The sequence below is a fragment of the Bos javanicus genome, chromosome 7, assembly GCF_032452875.1.
Source record: "Bos javanicus breed banteng chromosome 7, ARS-OSU_banteng_1.0, whole genome shotgun sequence".
Taxonomy (NCBI): Eukaryota; Metazoa; Chordata; class Mammalia; order Artiodactyla; family Bovidae; genus Bos; species Bos javanicus.
The window spans coordinates 14,544,903-14,567,816 of NC_083874.1; the positions used below are offsets into that span (position 1 = coordinate 14,544,903).

Below are 22,914 nucleotides of genomic sequence, written 5' to 3' on the forward strand. Positions count from 1 at the left end.
ACCAACTCCCAGGAAGTTCCTACGGTCTTCAGCTCCTTGAATGCACTAAAGCCTCCCAGCCTTTGCACAGGCTGTGTCTGCCACCTAGGCTGCCCTTCCCAGCCTGGGACATTGTGGTACTTCTGCACTTGAATTAAAACCTCTTCTGGGAAGTCTTGTCCCAACCCTCAGCTGGGTCAGGGGCATCCTCTGGGAACCCCTCCTCTCGACAGCCTGTTTGATGGCCTGGACACTGCTTAAAACTAAAGCATGTGACCTGGGACGTCCCTGGTGGTCCAGTGCTTAAGAATCCGCCTTCCAGTGCAGGGTATGCGGGTTCAATCCCTGGGTGGGGAACTAAAGATGCCACACGCCACTGGGCAACTAAGTCTGTGTGCCACAACCAGAGAAGCCTGTGTGCTACAATTACTGAGCCTGTGTACTCTAGAGCTCAAGGGCCACAACCAGAGAGCTGGCACATCGCAGCGAAGACCCAGAGCACCCAAAAATTAAAAAGCAATAAGAATAAATAAATACATTAAAAACTATCACTTTATAAAAATAAATAAAGTATGTGACTATCTGCTGTGACCATGACCTTATGCGGCTTCCCAGGTGGCGCTAGTGGTAAAGACCCAGCCTGCCAATGCAGGAGATGTAAGAGATGTGGGTTCAATCCCTGGATCGGGAAGATTCCCCTGGAGGAGGGCATTTTCCCCTGGAAAATCCCATGGAGGGAAGAGCCTAGTGTGCTACAATCTGTAGGGTTGCACAGAGTCACACACGACTGAAGTGACGGAACACACACGTTATGAGGTCAGGACTGCAGTTCACTGCAACTGACAGATGAAACTGATGGAGCTCCAGCAAGATGAGGCTGCACAGCCAGAGGGGAGGCAGCTCTGAACCCTGAAACATGCCCTCTGGATTCCTTGGGGGGTGCCAGCCCTCTTTGTGGGAAGGGCCCAGGGTGCTCCGGCCATACCTCAGAGGGACTACGGCCCTGCAGGGGGGCCTCGCCGTCGAAGCAGATCTCCAGGAGGGTGGCACCAAAGCCCCACTTGTCGGCTGCGGTGCTCAGGCTGTTGGCTCCACCAGACAGGCACTCGGGGGCTGTCCAGGGGATCCGCTCCACCCGCTCTGGGGGCCGGGGTCAGAAGTCAGCAAGGTAAAGGAGTGGGGCAGCCCATCCCTGTGTCCAGCACCTCCTGGGTCCTCACCCTCCCTGGAGAGGGCACTCAGGCCCACGCCGGGGTCACTCAGCTTGATGAAGGGGCTGGTGCCCTCCGCCAGCCCCAGCCGTGCCAGCAGGATGTTCCGGCCACACACGTTGCCATGAACCAGGCTTTTGTCTTCCTGGAGTGGGGTGGAAAGGGGGCATGGTCACTGGGGGCTGTAGATCCTACCCTTACCCATCCCACATGGCCCCGGTAAAAAAGACAATTGTGGTTATTATGGATATGGCAGCACATTGTCACAGTGACAAGGCAGTCCAAGATCCCCAGTGAGTCCTTCTTGTTTTCCCAGCACTGGAGGCCAAGGCTCTCAGGGACAAAAGGCCAGAGGACCTCATGTCCTCAGCCTGTGTCAGGCACACTCCTGCCCCAGGCCCTTTGCATTGTCTGCTCCCCCTGCTGGAATGCACCGCCCCTAGATGTCCTCATACCCCCACCCCTGCCCCACATCCCCTCCAGGTGCCCTTAATGAGACCTTCCCCGACCCACCTATTTAAGGCTTCACCTCTTCCCCAAACTGCAGCAAATCCTCATCTCCACCTCTGCTTTTTTTCCCACAGTTCTTGCTACTTTCTGACACATCATGTAATATACTTATTATTGGGCTGGGCAAAAAGTCCATTCAGTTTTTTCTGTAAGATGCTATGGAAAAGCCAGAACAGACTTTTTGACCAACCCAATGTTTCTTGTTTATCCCTCCCAAGTAAAATGCCAGCTTCCCCCAAGAATGGAGACTTCTGCCTATTTTCTTCTCTCCTAGGTCCCCAGGGCCTAGGACAGAGCCTGGCACACACAGGGTGTTCTGGAAATGGGTGACTGGACCAAAGGGGGCTGAAGATGAATGGCAAGAAAGAGCAAACAGAAGCAACTCCCTTAGGGTCTGGGATATCAAGCTGGGGAGTCAGGGGAGACATGGGAGCCACAGAGGTGGGTGAGCAGTGGAGGTTCATGGAAAGATCTAGTGGGTAGAGGGATGTGTTGAGGCCTCCATACCCAATCGGGGGCTTCCCAGGTGGCACTGGTGGTAAAGAACCCACCTTTCAATACAAGAGACATTAGGGATGTGGGTTCGATCCCTGGGTTGGGAAGATACCCTGGAGGAGGGCATGGCAACCCACTCCAGTATTCTTGCCTAGAAAATCTCATGGACGGAGGAGCCTGGCAGGCTACAGTCCACACAGAGTTGCAAAGAGTCGGACACAACTGAAGTGACTTAGCAAGCATGCTCCCCTGAATGCGGGGGCTGCCCTGGCCCTCACCACCCACCCAGGCCCAGCCTGCAGGCCACGCACCAGGTAACTGAGGGCGCTGGCCAGCTGCTGGGCCACTGCCAACTTCCAGGCCAGGGGCACGCGGCCCCTCTCCCGCCGCAGCCATACGTCCAGGGGCCCGTGCTCCACGTACTCGGTCACCATGATGTCTGCAAAGGCCTGGTCACTTTAGATGCTGCACACCCACACACCCTCCAGAGTGCCGGGGGCAGGACCCACGGGCTGAGGCTCCCCTGGGGCAGGGCGCCAGGGGAGACTTGGGAGTGACTTTAGGGAGAAGAGAAACATGGGCTGGAGTGCAGGCTGAGGTGGGGGCAGGGTGAGGCCAAGGTGCAAGGCAGCATTGGGGTCCAGGGTAGGGCTGAGGCAGAGAGGAGGCTGAGAGTAAGTGATGGAGGTCAGGAGGGGACTGGGGAGCCAGGGGGAGGGGTAGATGATTGGAGGGAGAGGAGCTGGAGGTTGGAGCCCGAGTGACACTTGGATCCCCCTGTGCACTGGGAGGGGTGTGGGGTCAGCACGCGGGCCAGTATTGGGGAGAAAGCAGGAGAGATGGAGCTTTGGGTCTGGGGGCTGCCCGTGGCCGCCCTATACAATGAAGTACATGCAGAGGAGGTGGGGTGGAGGAACAGAGGCTGAGCTCTGGGAAGACAGCGGGGCCAGCGAGGCTGGGGTCTGCATGGTGCCACGGCATAGAAGGGGTCAGAAGGTACACAAGGGTGGGGCTGTAGAGGTGTCTGGTGGTAAAGGGAGTTTGGGATGCAGTCTGCAGTCAGAGTGGAGGTGGAGGGTTGGGGTGTAGCCAAGGATCACGGTGCAGGTAAGGGTTAACGTGTAGACAGGGTTCAGGGTGTAGGTGAGAGTTGAACAGGCACAGATTGGGGTGCCGTCAGGGCCCAGAGTATAGTCAAGGGGTCAGTGGATGGGGATGAAGGTCAAGAGTCTAAGTGGGGCCAGGCTGTCAACGGGGAGGGGACGTCGGCGGTCTGTGTGTCGGGGGCAGGGGACAGGGCTACTCACTCTCGGAGCCGTGCACGAAGACGCCGTGCACGAAGGCCAGGTGCACGTGGGAGACCTGGCTCATGAGGCTGGCTGTCTCGTAGAAGGCCTGAGGGGACACAGCGGGTCAGGAGGCCGCAGCCCCTCCATCCTGCCCCGGCCCCCGGGCTGCGCTCACTCACCAGGGCGATGTCGTGGTGACTGGGGTCTAGCACCTTGAGCACCACACGAAGCTCCTGCCCATGGTCCCCAGCGGGCGTGGGGGGTTCCTCGCCATCTGCCTTGTCCTCCTCGGGGCCTCCGCCCCCCACTCGCAAGAGGCCCTCATACACGTTGGTCCTTGTGCCCTGGCCTAAGTGGGACAGCTGGGGGAACGTGGAGGGGAAGCTCTCCATGACAACAGCGTAAGGCTGCCTCTCTGGTGCCCCATACCTGCAGCGTTCCTTCCCCCTCCCTCCATCCCACCCCCCATCCCCTATCCCAATCTCATCCCCCCCATCCAGGCCCCCCAAACCCCCCCCCACCCCTGCCACGCACCTGGGTGATGTCTTCCTGGCGGACTCGGTAGAAGCTGAGATGACTGAGGTTGAGCGGTCTGGTGCTGGCCTGAGGCCCCCGTGTGACGATGAGGTTGGAGATCTCTGGGGGTGGGAGTGGTCCCTGAGGGCTGTCATGGATGCGAGAGGCCTCCCCCCACCCAAATTCCCTCGAGGCGCCCCCATCTCTGTACCTCCGGGCCGGGGCAGGCAGCAGCGACGCAGGGAAAAGCAGTCGTTGCCGGCCCGCAGCGAGCAGTCCTGCAGGGCAGCCCTCAGGTCCCGCACGCTGGGGAAAGACCGGCCCCAGCCCTCCAGCGTGACTGTCCCGGCCTGGAGCTCGATAGGGAACTTCCGCAGGCGCAAGCCCTTAGTGCCTGGAGCCTGCAGCTGGCGGCAGCAGGGGTGGCGGCGGTGAGCAGGGGTCCAGGCAGGGAGCGAGCCCAGCCCCGGCCCAGGACCCCCCGCCCCACACCCACCTGGTCGCGCTGGGCCACTGTGAGGATGAGGCGGTGGAGGTGGCTGGTGCTCCAGTGGATAAGGTAGAGGCCAGCCTCGGGCTTCAGCTTGGCCAGCACAAATGGCTCCCTAGGTGGGTGGTGGGTAGGAGTGGGGGACCATTAGGGCACCTGGGGGCACTGCAGGACCCACGCCTGGCAACAAAGACACATAAAACCTGCCCAGCAGGGCACACTCCCAGCTGGGAGAAATGTCAGACACTATGTCTGAACACACACATGAAATGTCACACTGTCCCACGCATGAAAACTCACACAGACACAGAGCAGACACACACTCATGCATAATAACTGTCAGGTACCGTGGCAAACAAGGCGACACACACAAGCACAGAGGAAACAGCTGTCAGATGGCAGCTGAACACACGCCCAGCCACAGACCCCACCACTCCCAGTTCGGTTCAATTCAGTTCAGTCGCTCGGTCGTGTTCGACTCTTTGCAACCCCATGGACTGCAGCACACCAGGCTTCCCTGTCCATCACCAACTCCCAGAATTTACCCAAACTCACATCCATTGAGTCGGTGATGCCATCCAACCATCTCATCCTCTGTCGTCTCCTTCTCCTTCTGCCTGCAATCTTTCCCAGCATCAGGGCCTTTTCAAATGAGTCAGTTCTTCGCAACAGGTGGCCAAAGTATTGAAGTTTCAGTTTCAGCATCAGTCCAACAAATATTCAGAAATATTCCAATGAATATTCAGGACTGATTTCCTTTAGGATGGACTGGTTGGCTCTCCTTGCAGTCCAAGGGACTCTCAAGAGTCTTCTCCAACACCACAGTTCAAAAGCGTCAGTTCTTCAGCACTCAGCTTTCTTTATGGTCCAACTCTCACATCCATACATGACCACTGGAAAAACCATAGTTTTGACCAGATGGACCTTTGTTGGCAAAGTAATGTCTCTGCTTTTTAATATGTTGTCTAGGTTGGTCATAACTTTTCTTCCAAGCAGTAAGTGTCTTTTAATTTCATGGCTGAAGTCACCATCTGCAGTGATTTTGGAGCCCCAAAAAATAAAGTCTATCACTGTTTCCACTGTTTCCCCATCTATTTGCCATGAAGTGATGGGACCAGATGCCATGATCTTAGTTTTCTGAATGTTGAGCTTTAAGCCAACTTTTTCACTCTCCTCTTTCACTTTCATCAAGAGGCTCTTTAGTTCTTCTTTGCTTTCTGCCATAAGGGTGGTGTCATCTGCATAACTGAGGTTATTGATATTTCTCCCAGCAATCTTGATTCCAGCTTGTGCTTCCTCCAGCCCAGCGTTTCTCATGACGTACTTTGCATATAAGTTAAACAAGCAGGGTGACAATATACAGCCTTGACGTACTCCTTTCCCTATTTGGAACCAGTCTATTGTTCCATGTTCAGTTCGAACTGTTGCTTCCTGACCTGCATACAGATTTCTCAAGAGGCAGGTCAGGTGGTCTGGTATTCCCATCTCTTTAAAAATTGTCCACAATTTGTGGTGATTCACATAGTCAAAGGCTTTGGCATAGTCAATAAAGCAGAAATAGATGTTTTTCTGGAACTCTCTTGCTTTTTTGATGATCCAACGGATGTTGGCAATTTGATCTCTGGTTCCTTTGCCTTTTCTAAATCCAGCTTGAACATCTGGAAGTTCATGGTTCACATACTGTTGAAGCCTCATTTGGAGAATTTTGAGCATTACTTTATTAGTGTGTGAGATCAGTACAATTGTGTGGCAGTTTGAGCATTCTTTGGCATTGCCTTTCTTTGCAATTGGAATGAAAACTGACCTTTTCCAGTCCCGTGGCCACTGCTGAGTTTTCCATATTTGCTGGCATATTGAGTGCAGCCAGCACTTTCATAGCATCATCTTTTAGGATTTGAAATAGCTCAACTGGAATTCCATCACCTCCTTTGTTCTTAGTGATGCTTCCTAGGTCCACCTGACTTCGCATTCCAGGATGTCTGGCTCTAGGTGAGTGATCATACTATCATGATTATCTGGGTCATGAAGATCTTTTTTGTATAGTTCTTCTGTGTATTTTTGCCACCTCTTCTTAATATCTTCTGCTTCTGTTAGGTCCATTCCATTTCTGTCCTTTACTGAGCCCATCTTTGCATGAAGTGTTTCCTTGGTATCTCTAATTTTCTTCAAGAGAACTCTCGTCTTTCCAATTCTATTGTTTTGCTCTACTTCTTTGCATTGATCACCGAGGAAGGCTTTCTTATCTCTCCTTGCTATTCTTTGGAACTCTCCATTCAAATGGGTATATCTTTCCTTTCTCCTTTGCTTTTCACTTCTCTTCTTTTCACAGCTATTTGTAAGGCCTCTTCAAACAGCCATTTTGCTTTTTTGCATTTCTTTTTCCTGGGGATGATCTTGATTCCTATCTCCTGTACAATGTCATGAACCTCAGTTCATAGTTCTGCAGGCACTCTGTCTATCAGATCTAATCCCTTGAATCTATTTCTCACTTCCACTGTGTAATCATAAGGGATTTGATTTAGGTCATACCTGAATGGCCTAGTGGTTTTCCCTACTTTCTTCAACTTAAGTCTGAATTTGGCAATAAGGAGTTCATGATCTGAGCCACAGTCAGCTCCCGGCCTTGTTTTTGCTGACTGTATAGAGCTTCTCCATCATCGGCTACAAAGAATATAATCTGATTTCGGTATTGACCATCTGGTGATGTCCATGTGTAGAGTCTTCTCTTGTGTTGTTGGAAGAGGGTGTTTGCTATGACCAGTGCGTTCTCTTGGCAAAACTCTATTAGCCTTTGCCCTGCTTCATTCCGTATTCCAAGGGCAAATTTGCCTGTTACTCCAGGTGTTTCCTGACTTCCTACTTCCTATTTGTGTCGCCGTGCCCAGGGTGACACACAGTACAGTCTGGTACACACACAAAGGTCAAAGATCACAGACATAGCTGCTCCCCCAGTGTAACATTACAGCCCAGGGGCCAGCATTCCAGACCCAGAGGTGAGCACAGTCATAAACACAAACAGGAACCATGAGGTGACATAGCCCCACAGGCCCTCGCAGCTACACAGACTGGATGTTTGCCTCCCCTAAAGTTGGACTTCCCTGGCAGCTCAGCGGATAAGGATCCACCTGCCAACGCAGGGGACACAGGTTTGATCCCTGCTCTGGGAGAATTCCACATGCTGTGGAGCAGTTAAGCCCACAAGCCCTAACCACTGAACCCCGCTAGCCCTAGTGCCTGTGCTCCAGAACAAGAGAAGCCCCGGCCATAAGAAGCCCGCACGCCACAGCTAGAGAGCAACCCCTGCTCACTGCAACTAGAGAAGAGCCTGAGTAAAGCAACGAAGACCCAGCACAGCCAAAACTAACTAAATAAATAGAAGTTTAAAAAAGAATACAGTCAGTTCCTATGTTGAAGCTCTAACCCCCAAGGTGATGGCGTTAGGAGGTGGGCCTGGGGGGAGGTGATGAATCATGAGGGTAGAGCCCTCATGAATGGGATTCAGTTCAGTTCAGTTCAGTCGCTCAGTCGTGTCCGACTCTTTGCGACCCCATGAATGGCAGCACGCGAGGCCTCCCTGTCTATCACCATCTTCCGGAGTTCACTCAGACTCACGTCCATCGAGTCAGTGATGCCATCCAGCCATCTCATCCTCTGTCGTCCCCTTCTCCTCCTGCCCCCAATCCCTCCCAGCATCAGAGTCTTTTCCAATGAGTCAACTCTTCGCATAAGGTGGCCAAAGTACTGGAGTTTCAGCTTCAGCATCAGTCCTTCCAAAGAAATCCTAGGGCTGATCTCCTTTAGGATGGACTGGTTGGATCTCCTCGCAGTCCAAGGGACTCTCAAGAGTCTTCTCCAACACCACAATTCAAAAGCATCAATTCTTTGGCGCTCAGCCTTTTTCACAGTCCAACTCTCACATCCATACATGACCACAGGGAAAACCATAGCCTTGACTAGACGGACCTGGGATTAGTGACTTACAAAAAACGCACCCCAGAGATCTCACTCACCCCTTCCACCATATGAGGACACAGCCAGAAGACTGAACTTGTGGTTATGAAACAGGAAGTGGGGCTCTCACAGACATCAGATCTGTTAACACCTTGCACTTGGACTTCAGAACTTGAGGAGTGTCTGTGGTTTCTAAGCCACTCAGTCATTGGTATTCTATTTGAATTGACTAAGATGATGCTGACATGGCCCACAGACTTCCATGAGGCCACAGCCCCTTGAGAGGTAAGGAGCCCTCACCCTCCTCCTCTAGCATACAGACTAGGCTGGGAGGGGTGAGACCTCTTAGAATGCACCCCCAACCCACATTGGCAGCTAGTCCCAGTGTCACAGGTAGGACAAGGGATACCCAAGGCCAGAGGAGCTGACAGTCACAAACCCCAACCTGGCAGCAAACGGGATGGCCACACACACTCATCAGTGACCTTATAAGCCCTGACACTCAACCTTCTCAGCCACACACGTCCAGGCAGGCATACGCAGTGCCTCGCAGTAACCAGGGGTGAGTCACATTACAACTCCGGGGTGGAAACGCCCACATGTATATCTCAATGGCCACCACCATCTGAGAAACGCACAGCTGCGCAAAAGTCACCAGTCAGGTGTGAAAATATGCGCTGACAATTTAAAATGCAGTTGGGGGACTTCCCTGGTGGTCCAGCAGTTAAACTCTGTGCTTCCATTGCAGGCGGCATGGGTTCAAGGTTCATTCCCCGGTCGGGGGGATTGAGTTCCCACAACCTCAACGCAATGTCAAAAAACACAACAAGAGAAACAAAACAAAATCAAATGCAGTCACCAGAGCAGTGACACAGCTGTTAAACATCCAGACACGCATGGGGACCCAGTCCCAAAGCCAGGCACTCTCAGAATGGCACAGCACCCACGCCATTACAGGTGCCCTCTCTCCCTGCATAACCTCTGCCTGCATACATGCATGGGTCACACATGCACCCACGTGAGCATTCACTGATGTGAACGCATGTACAATGCGGTATGAGTGAATCCTTGCACAGTACACGCAGGCCCATACAGACACACGTGTACGCACTAAACACAAATGCTGGCACACACATGCACCCACACACGTGCATGTAGACTCAGGACACACACACTGATACGTACTCACTGAGACCTGAATGTCTGCACACCAATGTGCACACTCATACAGGTGGGTGGACACACAGGCCTTCCCACCCCAAGACGCACAGGCACACACTAAGACGTCAACGTGCACACACTTCGTTTAAACTCCACAGTCCCTAGAGCTCACTGTCCAGCCGGCAGCTGCCCCTCCTGCCCTGTCCCCACTGCCCCCGGCCCAGGCACTCACAGCAGGGGGCCGTGGATACCGTCCTGGATACTCATCACCAGCCGTGGAGGAGCCACCTCGTGGCACAGGTAGTGGTTTGAGTCGGCGGTCAGGCGGAAGTAGCCATCCACCAGCGACACCAAGGACAGGGCCGCAGCCCGGGAAGGCAGGGTCAGCTCCTGCGGGCCGGGGGATCATCAGGCAGGCATCACAGGCCACAGGCATCTCCCCCCTCAGCCCAGTCCGCAGCCCCAGGCCCCACCAGGCACTTGTTGTCCTGACAATGGATGCTGACGTGGCGTTCCTTCAGCACCATGTGGGTGATGTCCTGGAAGTCACAGAAGTAGGACCAGGGGCTCTCCCGAGGCCTGTCCACAGGCTCGCTGCCCACCTCCTCGGCCTTCATTTTCTTCCCAGATGGGTCAGCATCAGGCATCCTGCTGCCGCCACCAGCACCACCATCAGCAGGCCCCTGGAAGCCAGGAAGTGGGGCAGGTGAACAGAGCAGGGTTGTGCCTGTTCAGTCCTCCTGCTCTTCCCTCCCTGGGGAGAGGCGGAAGCCGGAAGGGCCAGGTTACCTATTCGGGCATCTATCCATGAATGCAGTGTCATGGGCTGGACGGGGGACCCATCCAGAGAGATATAGTCACCAGAAGATGGGAACTTTGGGGAGGGCAGAAAGGGGCTCCTAGCCCTCTTGGCCCCAGAGGTCAAAGGTGTTCTCCAGAAGCAGCGACCCTAGCCATCAGCTCCCCAGGGGGAGAAGGCAGAGGATTCATCACCATGGAGTTGAGACAGCTGCTGTCCCTCCATTGAGGGCCAAGCTGAAGGAAATGGGTTTGGCCTAGAGCCTATCCAGGCTGATCAGGTAACCAAATATGTGCCATAGACTTTTAATTCCACAGCAGACTAGAAGAATGTCGCATTATTGGAAGGGTTCTGGAACCAACATGCACTGGAAATGCTTAGGCAGAACATTAAGACTGAAATTAATTCTTGATTGCAGGCCTTATTAGAGCGTTTAAGACACTATCCAAGAAACAGACCCCCACTCACAGACAAACATAACCCAGAGCCATGTAGGGAAAACCACCTTTGCCATAGCCACCTTCCAAGGCCAAAGTCAAGGCTGAGCAGGAGCCCACACCCTCCACTGTTAGATGGTAGAGGCACCCCACTCACCTCCGCCGGTACCAGCCGCCACCGGATGCCTTCCGTGCCTGACACCAGCACCTCGTGGGTGGGGGGTCCGGCAGCAGACTCAGACCCGGGGTCAGGAGGGGCCTGCCCACCGTCCCGGATGTAGCAGGGCTCCCCGTCGGCTTGGGAGAGCAGCTCCAGGTGGCACACGGGCACACGCTCTGTGCCAAAGCGGGGTGCCAGTCGCTCGAGCGTGGCCAGGTACTTCACCATGACGACCTGCTGGGAGAGGCAGCCCGGCTGGAAGGCCCGCAGGAACTTGCGGAAGATGCTCCGTTGGCGCAGCCGTGTCAGAGCGTTGTGTTGCCGCATCTGCCGCCGGAAGGAGCGTGGGATGCAATCCTTGAAGCTGTGCGGATGACCAAGAGGGGCAGTTCAGGGGCCCCGACTGGGCCATGATGGAGAAGTGGTTTAACCTCTCTGAACCTCAGCTGCCTCATCTAGAAAACAGGCAAGCTAAATGCCATCGACAGATGAGCAGAGAAAGATGTGGTATACATATATAATGGAATACTATGCAGCCGTGAAAAATAACAAAATCATGTCAGCTGCAGCAACATGGATGCAACTAGAAATTGTCATACTGAGTGAAGTCAGTCAGAAGGAGAAAGACAAATACCATACGATATCACTTATATGTGGATTCTAAACCCCGACAGGGAGTTCCCTGTTGGTCCTGTTGATAAGACTGTATTCCCAACGTAGGGGCCCTGGGTTTGATCCCTGGTTGGAGAACTAAGATTCCATATACCACAACTAAGCTTGTGTGCCATAAATACTGAGCCCCATGCATTCTAGAGACTATGTACCACAACTAGAAAAGCCTGCACAACACAGTGAAGAAAACAGTGCAGCCAGAAATTTTAAAAATTAATAATTAAAAAATATATGACACAAATGAACGTCTCTACCAAACAGAAGCAGAATTATGGACATAGAGAGCAGGCTGGTGGTTGCCGGCGGGAGGGAGCTGGGGGAGGGACAGAGTGGGAGGCTGCGGTTAGCAGATGCAAGCTTTAGTATGGATAGACAGCAAGATCCTACTGTACTGCACAGAGAACCATATTCAATATTCTGTGATAAGCTATAATTGAAAAGAATATTTAAAATATATATATAACTGAATCACTTTGCTGTACAGCAGAAATTAACACATTATAAATCAACTGTACTTCAATCAAAAATATTAAAGCCAAAAAAATATTAAAATTGAATAAAAGTACAAACAATAAAAAGCAGGCAGGCTGTTATGAAAGTGGAAAGAAAATGTGATAAAGCACAAGCATAGCAAGGCCAAATGGTGTCAGGGCCAGGGCCCAGGACTCTGGAGGGGACTGAGTGGCTGAAATTCCAGATATTGGGTGAATTACTTAAGCTCTAAGGAGCTCCGTCTTTTCATCTGTAAAATGGAATCAGTACCCACATCTAGGGCTGACAAGAGAATTAGGACTATTGATTGGCACAAAATAAAGACTATGTGAGTGTTGGCTGTTGTTATTACTAGAGAAATCACTATTGTTTTGATCAGTAATATGATTATCAATAAAAGGACAGCTCTGGGAAGCCCCTCTGCTCCTCACAAAGCCATACTCTTCACCTCTTCTCCTGCCTGCACTGCCCACCAGCAGAGCCCATTTATTTTATTATATATGTATGTATTTTTTTATTTTTTGGTTGTGCTGGGGGAATACAGGCTCTAGAGAGAAGGCTCAGTAGTTCTGGCACAGGGATGGCACGTGGGATCTTCCCGAACCAGAGATCAAACCCAAGTCCCCTGTATTGGCAGGTGGATTCCTAGACCAGCAAAGTCCCCAGCATAGCCCATTCAGATTACAGGTTTCTACACCCCATCCTGGGTTTCCCCAGTGGCTCAGTGTGGTAAAGAATCCCCCTGCCAATGCAGGAGACGCGAATTCAATCCCTGGGTTAGGAAAAGTCCCCTGGAGAAGGGAATGGCAACCCACTCCAGTACTGTTGCCTAGGAAATCCCATGGGCAGAAGAGCCTGGGGGACTATAGTCCATGAACTCGCAAAGAGTTGGACATGACTGAGCAATTAAACACACACACACACAAGCCTTATCTTCCATGTCCCAAGCCATTTTTTCCATCCCTTGAATAGAGAGATCCTAAAGCTCAAGGTTCTAGCTGTCTTTTGCCCCTATTCCCAAGCTTTCCAGGGCTCCCTAAAGACCTGGAGGGAAAAAGACCCCCGATTAGTGCCTGGCTGACTCCAGCACTTGGGCAATTGCATTCTAAGTTCAATTCCCCTGGAAACAGGCCTTTGCCGCTGGCTGCCTCTGGGCCTCTATATATGCTGTTCCCTCTGCCTCCAATGCTTTGCCAAAGCAGTCCACGTCTGGATAAAGCCAACTCAACCTTCAGGTCTTAGCAGAAATGTCACCCCAGGAGCAGCATCTGATCGCCAGGCTGGATAGGGTGCTTCCTCTGTGCTCCCCAGCATCCTGGCTTCATGGTCACAGCCCTAGTCCTCTAGAGTGATAACATGACAGGGATTGAAAAATATGTGCTTTAAGAATTGCAGAAAAAAAAAAAAGAATTGCAGAGACATGGGTATATACCTATGGCTGATTTGTAGAGCATTGTAAAGCAATTCAGTTCAGTTCAGTCGCTCAGTTATGTCCGACTCTTTGCGACCCCAGGGATCACAGCACGCCAGGCCTCCCTGTCCATCACCAACTCCCAGAGTTTACCCAAACTCATGTCCATCGACTCGGTGATGCCATCCAGCCATCTCATCCTCTGTCGTCCCTTTCTCCTGCCCCTAATCCCTCCCAGCATCAGGGTCTTTCCAATGAGTCAGCTCTTCACATGAGGTGGCCAAAGTAGTGGAGTTTCAGCCTCAGCATCAGTCTTTCCAATGAACACCCAGGACTGATCTCCTTTAGGATGGACTGGTTGGATCTCCTTACAGTCCAAGGGACTCTCAAGAGTCTTCTCCAACACCACAGTTCAAAAGCATCAATTCTTCGGTGCTCAGCTTTCTTCACAGTCCAGCTCTCACATCCATACAAGACCACAGGAAAAACCATAGTCTTGACTAGACGGACCTTTGCTGGCAAAGTAATGTCTCTGCTTTTGAATATGCTATCTAGGTTGGTCATAACTTTTCTTCCAAGGAGTAAGCGTCTTTTAATTTTATGGCTGCAGTCACCATCTGCAGTGATTTTGGAGCCCCCAAAAATAAAGTCTGACACTGTTTCCACTGTTTCCCCGTCCATTTCCCATGAAGTGATTATCCTCCAATTAAAAATAAATAAATTAAAAAAAAAAAGGAATTGCAGTCCTAGGATTTCCCTGGTGGTTCAGAGGTAAAGAATCCACGTGTCAACGCAGGGGACAGGGGTTCAATCCCTGATCTGGGATGATTCCATATGCTGCAGAGCAACTAAGCCCATACGCCACAACTGTTGAGCCTGTGCTCTAGAGCCCGTGCTGGGCAACAAATCACTCCAATGAGAAGACTGTGCACTGCAGTAGAGAGTAGCCTCTGCTCGCCACAACTAGAGAAAAGCCTATGCAGCAACAAAGACCCAACGTAACCAAAAATAAATAAATAAATAATTTCAAAAAGAATTGCAGGTCCTAGGACTTCCCTGGTGGTCTAGTCATCAAGAACATGCCTTTCAATGCAGGGGACGCAGGCTCGATCCTTGGTCGGGGAACTAAGACCCCATATGACTTGAGGCAACTTAGCCCACATGCTGCAACTAGAGAGATCACGAAGATTCCATATACCTCAACTAAGACTCGATGCAGCCAAAAATAAAATAAATAATTTTTGTTTTCTTTAAATGCAGGTCCTGGGACATTCCCTGGCTGTTTTCAGTGGTTAGGATTTGGCGCTTTCATAGCTGTAGCCTTGGTTTCAAACCTTGATGGGGGAACTAAGATCCCACAAGCTACATAGCACAGCCAAAAAAAGAAAAACAAAAAACTGCAGGGTTGCCTCCTCCAGGCAGTGTGCCCTGATTGCTCCAGTCCTCACCTCAGTGGAGATGAGTAACTCCCCAGACTTCTGCCTTATCCCTTCCCTTGAATTCTAGCGAGTCACGCAAGCTCACTCTACTCCAGCCATACTTCCTCCAACACATCAGGCACAGCCCAGACTCAGGGCTTTTGTACCGGCTGATACCTCTGGAAAATTCTCTTCTCACAAATACCCACCTGGCTCCCTCCTTTACTTCCTTCAAATCTCTGAAAGTGAATGTCACCTTTTCAGTGAGAAACTGATGACCCAGTTTTAAACTGTACACCCCTCATTCTCTGATAATCCCTTCCTCTTTTCCAGTTTAATTTTTCCCCATTGCATTCGTCACCATCAAAAACACTATACATTTTACTTTTGTATTTCGTTTATTGCCTGTCTTCTCCATCAAATATGAGCTCCAGGGACTTCCCTGGTGGTCTAGTGGCTAAGACTCTGTGTTTGCAATGCAGGGGGCCCTGGGCTCGATCCCTGGTCAGGGAACTAGATCCCATGTGTCACAACTAAGAGTTTGCACGCCACAGCTAAAGATCCTGCATGCTGCAACTAAGACCGAGCACAGCCAAAATACATACACAATTTTTTTTTTAAGTGAGCTCTAAGAAGTCACAGATTTCGTCTGCCTGGTTTACTGTTGTGTGTCGAACACCCAAAACTAGCACCAGCACACAGTAGTGCTCAATAAATGTTTGTTGAATGAATGAAGGCATGGCAGTATGCAAGGTCTACCCTGGCCTTCAGATACCTGGGCATGTCCACCCACCTGTGCAATGTCCCCGCCCCATTCCCAGATACCTGGTCTTCTTGGCCACCTTTTCAAGGGGGACACCATTGCGGAGAGCGAGGTGGCAGAGGTGCAAAAGGGCCATGCCCAGGCTCTCATTCTGAAAGTGGTGGATCTCCTCCTCGCTGGATAGCTCCCATAGTGATGCCACGTCATTTACAAATTCATGCTTGCCCTGGGGATGGGGAATCAAGCAGAAAGGGAGGTGTGAGAACCTGTTCACTCCCCAGCTTCCGGTTACTTTCAGGAAGCGGGGGGACCCCATATGTATGCCTCATCTGCCCAATCCTATGCCTGTGACAGACATCACTAATCAACCACAGTACTCTTACCCCTGCAACCCTAAGAGTCCAAAACCCTTTTGTTCAGGCAGCCGAAGGATCCCAGATGGCATGACCGAAACCCACTACTTATAGCAAATTGGGAGGGAAGTGGGGGCTCCTCAATTGCCCAAGGTCCCTCACAAATAGTCACGCCTTCCCAGCCCTGCTCACACCTGCTCAAAGAGGTACTCAAAGGAGGCAGGGTCCAGGAGTTGCACCCCCTGCTCTGCCTGTTCTGAGGAAGTCTCGGCCCCTGGGGGCCCGCAGCGGTACACAGCTGGCTCCTGAGGATTCGTGCCATGCCAGTTTCGGAAATAAAACCTGCAGGAAAGGAGGGGGGGTGCCGTCGAGGTTTAGCATGGACTCAGGCCAAGTCTTGGCAGGTGGGGACAAGAGAGGGAGGGGAGGGGACAAAAGCCTTCTAAGGGGACTTTGCCCACCTCATGCGGAAGTACAGCGTCAGGCTGGAGTCCCTGGAGGTATCCAGAATGTGATTTGGAGGCAGCCAGACCTGGGCCTGGGCATCGAAGAGGGCAAAAAGATTGAAGCAGGGTGGAGTGATGCCTGCACAGGGGAGAAACGAGTCAGGAAGTTGATGTCTGCTCCCATTAGCCTCGTCGACTCCCAGACCTGCTGTCTCCCTTCACAACCTCTCCCTGGCCTCCTCCCCTGCCAAAAGAAGACAATGCAATATGTAGACCATACTGTGGCCACACAGAAAAACTACATGTCCCAGTCTCCCTTGCAGCTAGGATGAGGCCATTGAACAGTTTTTTTGGCCAATGGGATGCGGGCAGAAGGAATATACATTTTCCAGGTCTAGAAATAAACTCTCCTGTCCTCTTCCCTACCCCGGGAATGTTGGAGACCCCTAATGCCTAGTGGTGAAACTACAAGATAGAGGGGAACCATTTGACCAGCATTAAATGCTAGGGCATCAGCATTAAATGCTTACATCTGGTGGCTCAGATGGTAAAGAATCTGACTGCAACGCAGAAAACCCAGGTTCGATCCCTGGCTCGGGAAGATACCCTGGAGAAGGGAATGGCTACCCACTCCAGTTCTCTTGCCTGGAGAATTCCATGGGCAGAGGGCCCTGGTGGACTACAGTTCATGGGGTCGAAAAGAGTCAGACATGTTTAAGCAACTAACACTTTCACTATGAGACCTACAGTAAATTTTCATTGTCTTAACCCAGGAGAATTTGGGGGATGCTGCTTGTTACCACAGCAAACCTGGCATAGACTAACACAGCTCTTCAGACTGCTGGCACTTTGCCTGTCTCTCTCTGAACTCCAGCCCCAGAGAAATACCCAACTACCCTTGGCTGTCACCCTGTAGATATCTCTGACCCCCTGAGATGTGCTTTGTTCCAAACAGATATCATCTGAGGTCCCCAAATTTGCCCCCTCTCAGCATGGTTCTCTAAGCCAGGATTTCATCTTTGTCCTTAACTCATCCCACCCCCTCAGATTGGTCACAAGTCCTGTTCTTTCTGCACCCTTCATTCTCTCTAGGATCCACCCACTTCCTTCAAATGCAAAACCCAGTCCCAGCTCAGCCTCCAGATTTATTGTCATTCCCCACACCGGCCACCCAAGCATCTTTTTTTATACATATATCACTTAAAAACTAAAATATCTATCTAAATATCTAAAGTATCTAAAATAGTTCTTTTGGAATAATTTATAATCACCCAAGTACCAGCCACTAAAGAAATAAAACTTGGCAAGTCCGACTGAAACCCCCAACTACATCCACCTCCTCTCCCCTATTGCAAATAGGTAACCATACTCCTGAACTAGAGTTTATCATTTTCATATTTTCTGTGACCTAGTTTTAAATGCTATAAACTTGAATGTGGTATTATATCATAGGTGTCCTTCAGCAATTTGTTTTTTCAGGCTATGATAGCTTTTAAGCTTCACACATGATACATGTAACTTTGGTTGAATATATTTTTCCTGGCTGCATAGTATTTCAGTGTTCAACCACATGCAACTGATTTGTGCAGTCTCCTCTACACAGACTTTGAGATGGCCTCTTATTTCTCAGTAAAATAAATGAGGCTGCTCTGAACATTCTCGTGTGTCTCCTGGAATACATGAGCTGAGTGTTTGTAGACTGCGTATCTAGGAGTGGAACTGTGTGCCCTCAGGGAATGTATTCAAGTTATATGATGCCAAATTGCTCTACAAAAATCACTGCATCCAGGAATTCCCCAGAAGTCCAATGGTTAGGACTTGGTGCTTTCACTGCTGAGGACCCAGATTCAACCCCTGGTTGGGGAACTAAGATCCCACAAGCCACATGGCACGGCCAAAAAAAAAAAAAAAAATCGTGACATCCAAGTGTACTGCACCCCAAAGAAGGAGCACAACTCCCTGTGAGACAGCTTCCTAAAGAACCAATCTGTGGGCCTTCCCTGGTGGTCCAGTGCTTAAGAATCCGTTTTCCAATGCAGGGGATGCAGGTTCAATCTCTGGTCTGGGAACTATGGTCCCACATGCTATAGGGCAACTAAGCCCATAAGCCACAAGTGACAAGTTCCTACACCGCAGCAAAGATCTGATGCAGCCAATAAATAAATATTTAAAATAAAAACAAAAGACAAATATTAGAGGAAGATATTCTTTGAAAAAAAAGAACCAATCTATTTCACTCTCTGGCTTAAACCTTCCATGGCTCCCTCTTTGCCCCATAAGAAAGCTCAACCCCCTCAGCAATGAACACCCATGACCTGGACCCAGATAGTCATGCTCTGCTTTCAATTTCTAGTTTCCCTTCTAAATTCTTGAAACTGATATTCCAGTTATTCTTAAGATCTTTTGCTTCCTCAAACAGATCAGGTTCTCGGGATCTTGACCAGGCATGATTCACACGTCTAGCAAACCTGTCTAACTTGTTTACAGTCAGAGACTTCCCTGGTGGTCCAGTGGCTAAGACTCTGCGCTCCCAACGCAGGGGGCCCACGTTCTATCCCTGGTCAGAGAACTGGATCGAACGTGTCGCAACTAAAGATCTCAAGTGCCATAACTAAAACCTGATGCAGTCAATAATAAATAAATAAATTTTTTTAAAAAAGAATCAGCCTTCAGTGGAAAAATACGAAGTGTTATAGAAATCTACCAGAAAGCCCCCATTCAGTTGTGGGGCAGGGGGGTTGAGAGGGTGTCCGGGAGGAAGGGGTAGGTAAGTGAAGTCCCCTTGAAGATACCCTCTCCTCCTCTGGCAGAAGACATTAGACTTCTGAGCACATCCACTGCAAGCTCTCATGACCATTCCATGTTTCCCTACTGCTCCTGGGAAGAAATCTAAACTCTAGACTCTCCCTCTGGGGTTTAAGGCCCTTAAGCTTTAAGGTTTAAGACCTGACTCTGGCTGACCTCTCACCCATCATCTCCCTTCCTGGAGTTCCTTGCTCCTAACCTCACCCACCATACTTTGCTCCTGCCACAACAGCCAGAGCATCTTTGACCCTTGAGTCCAACCATGTTCCTCCTTTGCTCACAGTCCTCCACAGCTCCCACCTCACTTGCAGTAAAATTCGAAGTCTTCCCTGAGGCCCAGAAGGCTCTGCACAACTGGCACCATCACCCGTTCACCCTCACCTATCCCTGTCTCCCCTTCACTCACTTGGCAACAGCCACACTGGCCTCACAGTTACCAGTAAGTTCCCACCTCAGAGCCTTTGCACTTGCTGTTCTCACTGCCAGATGTCCCTGTGGCTTGCTCCCTTATCTCCTCAAGTTTTAAATCTTTTTTTTTTTTTTTGGCTGCACCATACGGCTTATGGCATCTTAGTTCCCAATCAGGGATTGAACCCTGGCTCCCATCCCCACAGTGGAAGTTCAGAGTATTAACCTTTGGACCACCAGGCAAGTCCCCAAGTGTTAAATCTTTTACAATCGTCTCTCACAGCTCGCCTCCTATTCAGTTTCCTTATTTATTGCATTTCTTGCTGAGCCCTATAAGAATTCAGATGCAATGCAAGAGACCTAGGTTTGATCCTTGGGTTGGGATGATCCCCTGGAGAAGGGAATGGCAATCCACTGAAGTATTCTTGCCTGGGAAATCCCATGGACAGAGGACCCCAGCAGGCTACAGTCCATGGGGTTGCAAAGAGTTGGACACAACAGAGCAACTAACACTTTCACTTTCATTAGAATATCAGCTTTTTACAAAACTGATTGCAAATTACAGAGGCAGTAATTGGAGGCTGGCACACAGAAGGTGCTCACTCAACGCGGGATGCATGAATGGGCAGACAACTGGGTGAACGGGGCCCAGTGGCTGCTGACACCTCCGCCCCGCTGTGGGGCCGATGGCGGGACTCACCGACTTTGTGTGCGACGTGGATGCAGACATCCTCCGCGGTCAGTGTGGGCTCAGTGAAGGTGACCCAGGGCTCCCCACCACTGGGGCCAGCCCAGTGCAGAAGCACTTTCAGGCCTTCTCTGGTGGCCATGGGCTGAGCTCTGTCCCCACTGGGCTTCCTGCCCCTGGTGGTGGCCCTCCATTGGCACAGAGGCATGTTCTTGACAGCTGGCCTGCCTGTGAAGGAACATCCTATCAACCCCCCAGGCCTCAGCCTTGAAGGCCCCTTTTAGTACCTCAACCTTCCCACCTCCAGACTGAAGGGAAAGATTTGGGACCCCTCACTGTGCAAACTTAGGCACCCAATTCCCCTCCATGGGCCTCAGTTTCCACATCTGTTTGATGGAGCTGGGGTTTGCAACACTCTCCCCCCATGCTACATCAGTCATGAACAGCACCACCACCAACCCCTTTACTGGACAAATTCACCAATACAAAAGTCTGCCCTGAACCCACCTTTCCAAAATAACCTGGGTGGTCAGACAGACCTGGGGGTGAATCCTGTGTCAACTCAGGTGCAAGTCACTTAGTCATCTTGGGCCTCAGTCTCCCCATCTGGAAAACAGACATGCTGAGAATGTTACCATGAAGAGACAGTTATGACATTTCTACATTCCTTTTAAAGAAACCTTTAAACTAGAGTCGTAAGGGAATTATGCACTACTGTTACATATTGTGGGCAGGTAAGGACTTACTATTGCCATTCTGTTGTTTTCTGGTTGTTTTGTAGACAGGTTCTTCCTTGTTTCTTATCCTGCTGTCTGTGTTTGGATGAAATTACTACAGAATTTTTCCCTTGTGGTTACCCTAAGTTTAATAAGTTTAAGATGTGTTATGAGACTTACAAAACATACCTCACACTGACAATACCCTCTTTTAAGCTAAGAGCTTCCCTTTAGTAGAATTTGTAAACTTTACATTTTTAATTCTCCACCTCACATTTTGATTACTGCTGTTACACTTCACATTTTTTATAAATTGTAGTTATGGCTATTTTTTTCTACGTTTTTTAAAAACTAGAGTTATAAATCAATTAGGTTGTGATGTTTCAACACACTTCTGTATGTTACACATTAAAAATCTTGATACAGGCATGACCAAATAACAAATATGATAAACTCAAGAATGAAGTCATTATCATTAATTTAATAATCATAGTCGTTTCTCTCTTTCAGCCGATATACCCCTACTAGTGACCCCGGTCCCTGCTGGCTCCCTAAGCGGCAGAGAGGTTCTGTTCAGCTCTTTTCCCAACAATCTGGAACTTTTTGAGAGACAGATTCAGGGTCCAGGCTTCCTGGGGTCTCCATGTATTTCCGGAGAAGGACTGTCAGCAATTAGAGCGACGTTACTCATTTAAGACGTGATGAGGGAAAAACAGAATATCGCAATTGCATAATCCCGTATTTGTCAGGAATCAACTTCTCTCGGAGCCTGTTTCCTCATTTGGAAGATAGTCATAAAACAGTCTCTCTCTCAAAGGGTTGTTGGGAGGATTCAATGAGCTTGAAGCAGAGAAAAGGCTCCGCGAGGGGCCTGGCAAACGCTCGGTAAGTGTTCGCAAAGTCAGACACGACTGACCTACTGAACAACAACAAACGAGATTATCTTTGAGATAAGACCCTAGGGATCGAGCTTTTGTAGTGACCATCTCCTCCTTCCTCATCCCCTCTGAGCACAGATCTAGCTTTGAAGATGAGGTCTAAGCGAGGTCCGCAGCCCCCAACCCCCTAAGCACCCCCACCTCCCCGCCAGAAACCTCCAAACCCTGCTGGCAGGGGCAGGAACCGAGCTGTGTACCCACCCGGCATCGATCAGTCACAAGGCAGTGTGGGGGCTTCTAACCACCTCCTGCAAAGGGCAGTTCCGCCAGCGGCATCCTTCCTGATGATCTCCCGGGCGTGCTCCCTCGCGCCCCATTCCAGACTCGCCCTTTCCCCGGAACTTGCTACAACCCGGGACCCCGCCCCACCGCCCAGGGCAGCGGCCTCTTGATCGCCCCTGGAACAGCACCTCCCATTGGTCGCCTGAAACGGGCACATTCATTGGTCATTGTCCTGCTCTGCCCCTTCACTACTACGGTGGCTCCCCTATTGGTTCAGGCTTCAAGTTTCGCCCAACCTGGGCGGGAGAGGGTGGACTCTCGGCGGCGCCGCGACTTTAATCACCCACGCAGGCGTGGATCCAAGCAAGTGAGGCTTCTAGACCTTACCCTGGTGCAAGGCCAGATCGTCATCTCGGCGATCAATGTTGCAGCTGGCTGCCATTCATTCCTCCAACCCCGCTGCCATGTGGCCCTACATTCCGTCCTGCCTCTCCTCCCAGTCTGCGTGGCCAGCCCTGCTTCTCAGTTGAGACACCCCACCAACCACCAACCACCCCCACCTCCGCCTTCTGGAGGAGGCATTC

At 50.8% G+C, this 22,914-nt stretch overlaps 1 protein-coding gene across 10 annotated transcripts in view; it reads right to left on the bottom strand.

Moving 5' to 3' along the window:
• The window catches only part of TYK2 (tyrosine kinase 2), a 29,680-nt gene extending 7,155 nt beyond the window's left edge, over positions 1-22,525 (bottom strand). For 2 of the 10 annotated variants that reach the window (XM_061422110.1, XM_061422112.1), the window contains exons 1-18: positions 22,310-22,493; positions 21,201-21,312; positions 20,962-21,060; positions 20,467-20,682; positions 16,569-16,692; positions 16,302-16,449; positions 15,817-15,980; positions 10,996-11,362; positions 10,076-10,285; positions 9,835-9,992; positions 4,497-4,605; positions 4,212-4,407; positions 4,019-4,122; positions 3,664-3,846; positions 3,503-3,590; positions 2,507-2,634; positions 1,200-1,335; positions 965-1,119 (exon numbers count right to left, since the gene is read on the bottom strand). In XM_061422110.1, the coding sequence (XP_061278094.1) occupies positions 965-1,119; positions 1,200-1,335; positions 2,507-2,634; positions 3,503-3,590; positions 3,664-3,846; positions 4,019-4,122; positions 4,212-4,407; positions 4,497-4,605; positions 9,835-9,992; positions 10,076-10,285; positions 10,996-11,362; positions 15,817-15,980; positions 16,302-16,449; positions 16,569-16,692; positions 20,467-20,662 (2,466 nt within the window). In that variant the 5' untranslated portion in view covers positions 20,663-20,682; positions 20,962-21,060; positions 21,201-21,312; positions 22,310-22,493. Of the gene's footprint in view, positions 1-964; positions 1,120-1,199; positions 1,336-2,506; positions 2,635-3,502; positions 3,591-3,663; positions 3,847-4,018; positions 4,123-4,211; positions 4,408-4,496; positions 4,606-9,834; positions 9,993-10,075; positions 10,286-10,995; positions 11,363-15,816; positions 15,981-16,301; positions 16,450-16,568; positions 16,693-20,466; positions 20,683-20,961; positions 21,061-21,200; positions 22,090-22,309 lie in introns of all 10 variants that reach the window. The other 8 variants (XM_061422107.1, XM_061422106.1, XM_061422103.1 and 5 more) reach the window with 8 other exon arrangements.
• Between the last annotated feature and the right edge of the window lie 389 nt (positions 22,526-22,914).